Source organism: Setaria viridis, chromosome 1 (assembly GCF_005286985.2).
Source record: "Setaria viridis chromosome 1, Setaria_viridis_v4.0, whole genome shotgun sequence".
In the NCBI taxonomy this organism is placed as follows: Eukaryota; Viridiplantae; Streptophyta; class Magnoliopsida; order Poales; family Poaceae; genus Setaria; species Setaria viridis.
The window spans coordinates 2,751,984-2,761,524 of NC_048263.2; the positions used below are offsets into that span (position 1 = coordinate 2,751,984).

Below are 9,541 nucleotides of genomic sequence, written 5' to 3' on the forward strand. Positions count from 1 at the left end.
TTACCATTTTGTATGTGCTTAAACGGTAGAACTATGAGCCTCTTAAAGAAATTTCCTAAACCAGGGGTCATGGCCATCATGGCCTACTTTGGTCAAGCTCCGTCCCTGCCGTGGAGTTGGCGAAATTGGTAGGTTTCATATAAGTTTGGTTTTTCAACCTAAGATTCTCAAGATAGCATGTTTGTTTTTCATGCTGGACGTGTGTCTTTATTTAGCCTAGACGAGACCATAAGTCGAATCTTCGAAGTCACTATTCACTAGAAAACTCCGCTTATATGGGGCAATGGAGTTTGAGTAACATTACTGAAAAACTAGTTTTCGATCCTCAACAAAAATCTCGGAACAATTGAACCCGGGACTAATGCTACGTTAATCCCGAATCTAAATTTCATAATCCTTAGGGACTCTTTAGTCCCGGTTCGGACTAAAGGTGGTCTTTAGTCCCAATTTGTAACATAAATTCGGACTAAAGCCTCTCAAGGTATACCGGGAACATCTCCAATACTATTACCTCTTCAGCTTTTTGGGTGTTCTAGTGTTATCAATCACAATAGGCCAATAGCACATTTATGAACGTCTGTGAAAAATTGTCTCGCCAAATCTTAAGATTAACGGAGCCATCTCATTTGCTTCTATCAAGGACAGCACGCCACCTACCATTAAAAAACAGCCACATAAATAACAGGCTAAATGTCGGTACCATTCATAGAGGTTCAAACACCAAGGTCATAGGTGCCTGAAACCTTCAACCTTCAACTGTAAGGGTTCCTTGTTAGAACGACCCTAATTAAAATTAGAATAAAATAGGGGGCGAGTAAGTTGTATCATACAAGTTTATTATATGCTAGAGGCCAAATAATGTAAAGTTTCAATAATTTTATATGTAAATCATACAACAAGTATTTTGAGCATGGGGGTGGGGAAAGGGGGGCAAATGGCCCCTTGGCAACATTGGTTTTGTTTGTCTTTTTTTTTCTCTTAAACCTTTTTCAAGGTCATACTATGTTGTCCAATCCGTATGTTTCTTCTCACTAGTCCTCTTGGACGTATATGCAATAATAATCAAATCACTTTATAGGAAGCACTAGGTGGTGTCTTTACTTATATTTGGAGATGCAGTACGCTTAAAGACAAATGTATGTTTATTTTCTTATTGAGCTACTTTTTTGTAATTTCATTTTTAGTTCAATTAATATTAACTACTAGCATATTGTCTTTCCATATTTCACTTGTTTAGTTACCTGTTGTGTCACAAGCGTGTCATCCGATGTAGTATTATTCATCCACCACAAATCATGTGCACCATTATTTCCTTCTCATTACCTAATTTAGTTTTTTGCATGATTTTTTGATAAAATGTTATCTTAAACTTCAAATGTAAATAGGGGCATGTGCCCCCTCTTTGCCTAAATGTGAACCACTTAAGTTCGTATGAATTGAACGGGAGTGAAAGTAAATAGTGTAATCAATTCTAATTCTATAGGCTCATCTCTATGATCTGTTATACTTCATTTGGTTTTTATTATATTATTCATTTGATTTAGTATAGTAGTCTATCAACCTATGCTATTGCAAGGTTTCCAGCTACGCGTTCTTAAATATTCATGAGTAAATAACCATAAGTCAATATTTAAATATATCTTTATGTTCTAAAGTGTGTAATTTGTAAAGTTTATTTTTTATTTTACTTGATAAGGTATTTGTGTTACTAATCTTATTGCTTCTATTGCCAAATTTCCTATTATAACAATCGGCCAACACCATGTCCTACGTCCACTGCCAACACTGTTTCAATCGTTCGGGTTTGTATGAATTCTTGCTGTCACATGTGCTCATTGCGTGTCTAGAGCCCATGAATGCCTTTCTCCATGATTGACGTGCTCCTCGGAATTGGACAATTGGTAAATTTCATAGAAGTTTTATCATCCTATCTTTGAAACATGAAAATGAGAGTGTACGTATGCTTTCACGTTGTACGTGTCTTTATGTAGCTTAAATAGGGTGTGGACTTGTAGTAACATGGGAACATCTCCGATGTTATCACCCCTTCTGCTCTTCGGTGTTCTGGTGTTAATAATCACGGTAGCATCTCTATGAATGTATATGGGAGTTTCGGTCGCTCAATATTAAACTTAACCATTGTCATCTCATTTACCTCTCTATCAATTGACACTGGACACATCAAATAAATAAGACACGCAGCATCAAACATAGAATTTGATAGAGTATTTTTTTAGTGGACCGGTATTAAAACCACCTCTATTAATAATTTAGGTCATCCACTAGTTCTCTTTCTATCAGTGAATGTCTAGATGAACTTAACATTGTGTTTGCTCTCTCTGTGCGTCTTTTCTCTTTTTTTCTTTTAAGAACTTGGTTTCTATATACTAGTCCATCAACCCGTGCTCCCACATTGGCTAATATTTTTAAAAACTATTATATTTGAAAATTACTTAGAAACTAAACTCCTAACTAATAATAAAAATTGTTTACCTACTACTCTCTTATTTTTTTCAATACTTCAACATAATACTCATATAGATGTGTACTTATCTTTGTCTAGTTATGATGATTTTTAATTATTAATTACTCCATACACTTTTTCATTCACATTCACACTATTTTATTTTGTATCGCATCTCCACACATTGTGTTTAGCATAAAATCAATATTTTACGTCACTTCCTCACATGCATGTATAAATGGTCTACATGGTGATGTCCATCATGCGTGTATACCTTAATTTATTATTTCTATATCATTAGTGATATAAATAGGTAATTTAATTAGAATCATATATTAGTTTACATTTGAACATTTTTGTATAATGCATATGAAGATAATTAGATTAAGATTTAGCTGTTTACTTTAGGTTACTTTTAATAATAATATATGTGGCTAACTTAGATACAAATTTAGAATGATATTTTAAGTTATGTTTTTATAATAATATGCATGAGTAAATTGGATGAAGATTATGAGTTACTTTAGATTATTTTTATAATGGCAGAGCTTTGTAATTTAGATATAGGTTTAGGGTTTATTGTAGAATATTTTCATAATGATATTGGTGGGTAACTTTTTGAAAAATATAGTAGACCAATGACTATGATTATTAGAATTTAGAGGATTGATGTTTGATGTTTCTGATTTTTGTGAGAATTTCTAGGAGACCAATGACTATGATTATTAGAATTTAGAGGATTGATGTTTGATGTTTCTGATTTTTGTGAGAATTTCTAGGATTTGATTTTTTTTCTAGCATATCTCGTGAGAACTAATTGGGAGTCTCCAGTGGAGAAAAAAAAATGAAGCCACGCTACTACAAAATTGTTACCTTGAGATACCTCTCGTTTGTTAAATATTCGAACATGATACTTATATAGATATATACTTATTATTCTCATCCGATTGTGATAGATTTTAGTTAGTAATTACTCTACAATGTTTTCAGCAAGATTTATAATCTTGAACTTTTCACTTTGCAATATAGGTATAAGCTTGAATTTTTTTCATGGACCCTAAGTTTGAGATATAATTTTAACATAGAAATCCATATTCTCAACACTTCCTCTATATCTTTATAAGTGGTGACACACATCATGCGTATAAACTTTAATTATTATATCATATATTATTATGCCATATATCAATAGTGTAAGAAATGCGAAAGGATTTTTAGCCTAATGGTTAGAGCACTTGAGTAGCACCCAGAAAGCCCGGGTTCGGCTCCCCGTGGGAGCGAATTAAACGGGTTTGAAATAAAAAAAAATTATATAAAAAATAGGTAGGGGCTTCCCCTGCTGAGTTGTGTCAAAAATAGTGTAAGAAATAGACGATTTAAAATTATATATTTATTTATATTTTTAATGAAGGTGATTTGATTAGAATTTAAGGTTACCTCATGTAATAACATATGAGATGCAAATTTTAAGGGTTATTTTAAGTTATTTTTAAGTATTAGTTGTAGGCTATTTAGTTGCAAATTTAGGAGGTTATTTTAAATTATTTTTATAATGGCATAAATGGGTAATTTTGATGAAGATTAGTGATTATTTTAGTTTATTTTATATAATGGCAAAGGTGGGTAATTTAGATACAGATTTAGAGGGTTACTTTATGCTATTTTCATAATAGCATAGGTGGGTATTTTTTAGAAAATATAATAGATCAAATACTTATGATGATTTTAGTCTATGATGGCTAGATATTTTACTTGTTTTAAGAATTTCTAGGATTCTTTGTGTAGGATCACATATGATTTCACCTAGAGGATCCAAAGGAGTCTCCAATTATCTTTTTTTCTTTTAAAAATCTGAATGTTTCACATGATGTAGTTATCCTTATTTTTCACATGATTGTTAATATTTTAGTTTCCATGAAGTGTCATGTCACACGGTGACACAGATGACAACAACTCCAACTTGCATGCAGGAAGACACTATAAGGCTCCCTTTGGTACGGCTTAGGTCAAAAGGGCTTCGGCTTCGCGCTACAGTAACATGCACTATTTAGCACTGTGCGTGACTGTAGCACGAAGTCAGAACGAATACCGAGACCTCGAAATGAACTAGGAAGGAGATGAAGCTCAAAAAATGGTTCCCCGTAGCTTCGGCTCTGCGTGCTACAGCTACAGCTACGAAGCTGAAGTCCCCGTACCAAACGAGCTCTAAATCAGGCCCAGGCCCAACATCTCATGTGCCTTCATGGCCTTCACGTGGCGAATTTGGACGACATCCTGATCGAGAAATGGGGCGCTACCTAAATGCTAGCTACGATCCAACAAGTAGCTTCCTGTTGTAATGCAGATAGTCCAATCAACAACTGTATCGCATTGTACTTTGGGCAACCAAGCCTATCAAAATCTGACGAAAATAAAATCGGTGAAACTGTAAGAAACCCACAACAAAATTAAAAACTGTAATAGTCCTTAGATAGTGTTGCTTGGAAAATAGAAGCATATTAAAAATTTCACAACCAAACGACTCCGCAAAGGAAGAAAGTACAGAGAAACAGTCTGTGCCGACCTTATTGTTCTTTTCTTTTCTTTTCTTTTATGAATTTATTATCTTGTATAAACGAAGTCACGTTTGGCCTTGAAGTTTTACCCCTACAAGTATTGAGATTCCTGAGAATTTCCGAACTTGGAAATGTGTTTTATAGATTTTTCTTTTCACAATTCCCCCAAAGGAGTGGCTTCCCTATGATATTCTCTCTTCAAATCTCACTTCACGACTCCATGACTCATGGCTACGTTGTCATGTTCGGGGTACTTATCGCAGTTCAAGTTTGATAGTGTGTTCTAAATTCGCTGGAATTCTCTCATGAGTCATGATCCTAGCGAGAACAAGTTCCAAATTTGTGGACATTATCAACTTGTAGAACCAGACAACAAACAAGCATGGAATCTGCCCTTATCTGAAACTGCCCACATTGCCAACTAGAATCACCACCTGAAGCCTGAATGACCAACTGAACAAGAGTGTATGCTCAATTCATTCAGCGGTTCCAAGTGCATCAACCAGGATGCTCTGAGGATCTATTGGAAAATGCTGGCATTGGCAATGATATGTACATAACAGTAGGAAATTACAAGGGCCAATAACAGATCAATGGCAGCATGGCAGGAGTTGAGTGCTAGAAAAGCTCCCAAATGCAGCTAGCTATGGAGTTCACTGGCCTTCTAGCTCGCAAATTCGACGCTTGCTCGTGTGCGGCTCCATTGCCGGCCCCTGCCCTCCGACACCCGAGCTCTTCTTCAGGTCCTGGTACATCTCCTCAATCATCGGCTTCCACAGACGAACTCGCGCGTTTATGAACCAGTTCGACACCTGCCAACACACAATCACTCAAATCCGTCACCGGAAAGTTCAATTTTGAAATGAATTTGATCGAGTTTGATCCTTTTTCAGGCAGAGTGAAAAGCTTGTACCTGGTTCCTGGTGAGGCCGCTTCTTCCAGCCAGCACGTCCTTCTCATGGTCCTTCGGGTACCTGAGCAGATCACCAATCTGATTGTGATCAACAATGTCGATTCGTCGCCACGTTAATCGACAGGCATGCCGGCGAGGTCATGGACTTACGGGTGCAGGAAGTTCTCGAACAACCAGGCCTTGAGCACGGCGACGGACTTCTCCGGCAGGCCGCGCTGGGGCCGCCAGCACTGCTGCTCGCCGCGCCGCAGCTGCTGCGCCGCCCAGTGCTTCTTGATGAACTCCGACTCCCAGCTCCGCTCCGCGTCGCCGCCGGCCGCGGTCACCGACGACGACGACTCGCCACCCCATCCGGTGGCTCGGGTCGCCGCCGCCACGATCTGGCCGGCGATCCGACGCCTCAGGCCGCGGTACACCGCCGACACGGCGCGGTGCGCGAACGGCGCGCAGATGCTGCCGTTGCCGCCGCCGGCGCCGCCCCCCGAATGCATCAGCGCGTTGAACTTGGCCGTCGTGCTCTGGATCTCGTCCAAACATTGGTTGTACTTCTCATCCATCTGCAAATCATCACCATCATCGAAAATTCGAAATGCTTAAAAATAATCTGAATAGAAGTAGAGAGCATGAAAAATGCAGTGAAATTTGCTTTGAGGAATAGCGTGGACGAACGCTCACCAGCTGAAGCAGCTTGAGGAGGTCGCTCTTGACCCTCTGCGCCTCGCCCCTCCGCTCGCCGGCGTCCTCGGACGAGGCCATGAGCCGGTTCGAGGAGCTCACCACGGACGGCGCGCCGGCCGAGCCTCCGCCGTCGATGCCGCTGCACGAGTCGGCGGCCGCGTCCGCGACGCCGTTTAGCATGTGGCCGACGACGTCGTTGAGCACCTCCTGCGCCACGGCCGCGTACCGCGAGCGCGCCACCACCACGGAGAAGTGTGCCGCCGGCCTGCTGCGCGCTCGCGGGTGCAGCTCCGTCAGCGCGGAGCGGCTGGCTCCCGACGAGCACTGGCCGGCGGCGTTCAGCGCGCTGTCCGGGGACGACTTGGAGCACAGGGTCAGCGACAGCTCGCTCGACGCCGGCGCAATGACGGCGGCGGCAGCGGCGGCGGCAGCGGCTAGGGGGTAGTGGAAACCGGCAACTTCGGGGAGTGTGGTGAGGTGGTGGTACGGCGCGTGGACCGAGACGGCTCTTGAGCCGCCGGCGCTGCTCCAAGTGCCGGCCGGCTTCTTGGACGACGACGACGGCCAAACCGCCATGGCGCCGCCCGAGTGGCCGGGGCACTGCAGGTTCGCCGCGACACAGCTGACCCCGCTGTCGGCGCCATACCCCTCGTCCATTTCCTCCGGCGGCGTCCTCCCGGCGATAAGATCATCCTGCGGCGCGGGGCCGGTAGCCACGAGCTGGCTGGCGAAGGAGGCCAGCATGACGTTGTTCGCGGCCAGGTCCGACGCCGTAGCGGTGGCGCCGACTGCCGCGTCGCCGAGGCCGAACCCGAAGCCGCCGTGCTCAAGAAGCACGCTCGGGTGGAAGTGCGGCACATCGGCGCTCATCATGCCGCCGCCGCCGCCCACCATGAAGTAGCCGCCAGTCATGGCATCCACCCCGATCGGCGAAAACATAGACGGATTGCTCGCCATTATAGTTGTGGGTCAGGGAATCTCGAAAAAATAGCTGTGATTTCAGCACACCTGCAACAGCAGCATGAATAAGATCATTTTTTTAGATCAAAAGAAGATGTGCAACTGCTCATAACAAGCCGTACAAGGTCTAAAAGGATCCCCATGGTGATTGCAATATGATCGCTGGGAAGAAAAAGGAAGGGATAAAAGCCACGAGCTCGAGATTCTGATAACTAGTAGGCAGTAGCATCATCCTGTCACAGAAAGGTGCATGGAGCCTAACAAAATTCCAGCATACTACTGTGAGTGAGATGCGATAGAAGTGCAGGCAAAGACCTCGATGGCTCGATGCTAGAGACCTGAGAGATGAGCCTCCTCCGGAGCAAGCAGAAGCAATAATATAAGACGAACACAAGAACCAAGGAGACACAGACAACCAAAAAGAAATTAGAAAAAAAAAATCAAGAACTCTTTTCAAGATTCAACTCCCCATGCACATCCTAAAATGGAAACATGAGCACTTCCAAATGGAACACCTACAAGAAGCAAGACAGCAATTGGGGTTAGCCGGCAGGGGAGATGCTATCACTTCTCAGGTAAGCAAAGCATGCATGAATCATGATGATGGTATTGAAAGGAAATCAGGGGGGGTGGGGCGGCGGCTGCGAACATTACAAGCATCATCATCAAAGCCCCCAGTGAGCAGGTCCGTGATCTTGGAGCTGCTGGGTCAGACAGAGATTTATCTGGCCTGGGCTCTCTCCCCTCTCTCACAAACCATCACTCCATCAGAGACATGGAGGGACCCTGCAGCTTCTCCCGAGCAGCAAAGGCAAAGGTGTTGGCGGTTGGCGCCCCATACAGGCGTCCACGCCCATCCTATATACTGTGGCAACGCTAGAGGACACTGGAATGGCATGGCATGACCATGACATGAGAGCTGCTCAAGTTGCGAGGAAACAGGATAAGAGGTTCATGGGATTTACCACCCCCCATCATTGGCCATGATCCACAGCTGCTAGTTAGTTGTGATAAAGAAAGGAATTGCTAATCCAAATGCACGACAGTTCTGCAGAATATAATATATATATACATCTTTTTCTGGAGGGAGGTTCCATGACATTATAAAATGGAATGCAAGTGTGGTGGTGCATCATGCATGTGCCCAAATAGGCGCTTCCCTGCCCATCACTCATCAGACATCATCCACAGGAGCTGAGCAACAAATTAGAGAGCAAAAGTTGGCCTATATACATTGTCTAATCCAAGAACAATCTTGGCACCATGCAGCATAATGCTAAAAGAAAGAGATCCAAGGATCTGGACAAGAACAATGCGTTTACCTCTGCCTGTTCTCCTTGCGGCCGCTGTCACACCTCGCTAGCTTCCCGGTTGCTGGAGCAAATGAAGGCAAAGAACGGAGAATGCACAGGGCAAGAGGAGGAGGCAAAGGCCAAGCAAATGTGTCCAAACTGGTTTCAAAGTTGTGGGATCGTTTGAGCACTACTGCTGTTCTGCTACTCTTTGCTCTTTGGGCAGGCTTTTCAAGAACTCCCCCCCCCCCCCCCCCCCCCCCCTCTCTCTCTCTCTCTCTCTCTGTGTGTGTGATGAGTGATGAGTGAGAACATTCATCTTCTCTTTCCATGTCCATGCATACATGTCTGTCGGCTTTATTTTCTGCGCTGCGTACGCTTGCACACCGCTCTAGCCTCCATGTGATGGAGTTGTTCACTACGGTGCAAATGATCCGGTAAGGCAGCCAAAAGATCCGGAATCTTTCTGTAGAGCAGGGTTCTGCAGCTGCAGCTGTATGCAGCGAGCATTAAAAAACTGGGAGAAAATTCCTTATATATCATCCAAAATTATAGTCATCCTTTATATGCCGTAAAAAATTAAGTCATCCCTTCATTGCCATTAGAATTTGCATTTCCATCCCTTGTGCCATTCTGTGAAGTTTCACCGTTACCTTTGATGGATGGAGCCTTGGGCCCC

General features: G+C 43.1%; 1 protein-coding gene across 10 annotated transcripts; it reads right to left on the reverse strand.

The window, feature by feature from the left end:
- Positions 1-5,465: 5,465 nt before the first annotated feature.
- On the reverse strand, positions 5,466-9,100 carry LOC117835500 (uncharacterized). 10 transcript variants are annotated; one of them, XM_034714877.2, is made up of 6 exons: positions 8,225-8,826; positions 7,909-8,085; positions 6,608-7,618; positions 6,083-6,489; positions 5,933-5,993; positions 5,466-5,831 (listed from the first exon to the last, which is right to left on the reverse strand). In XM_034714877.2, exons 3-6 carry the CDS (start codon positions 7,565-7,567, stop codon positions 5,673-5,675), a joined length of 1,587 nt encoding a protein of 528 aa, XP_034570768.1. In that variant the 5' UTR covers positions 7,568-7,618; positions 7,909-8,085; positions 8,225-8,826; the 3' UTR covers positions 5,466-5,672. The 10 variants fall into 10 exon arrangements, with proteins under 10 accessions (XP_034570768.1, XP_034570763.1, XP_034570758.1 ...); XM_034714872.2 differs by having other exon boundaries at positions 6,608-7,827; positions 8,225-8,825; XM_034714867.2 differs by having other exon boundaries at positions 7,886-8,085; positions 8,225-8,821.
- Positions 9,101-9,541: the final 441 nt, after the last annotated feature.

Bases quoted from the DNA above. Each gene is read 5' to 3' on its own strand.
- LOC117835500 (XM_034714886.2), bottom strand. From the start codon at position 7,567: ATGGCGAGCAATCCGTCTATGTTTTCGCCGATCGGGGTGGATGCCATG. The intron at 6,490-6,607 runs GTGAGCGTTCGT...GATGATTTGCAG, and splicing joins TCCTCAAGCTGCTTCAGCTG to ATGGATGAGAAGTACAACCA. The intron at 5,832-5,932 runs GTACAAGCTTTT...GTGTGTTGGCAG, and splicing joins GCGGCCTCACCAGGAACCAG to GTGTCGAACTGGTTCATAAA.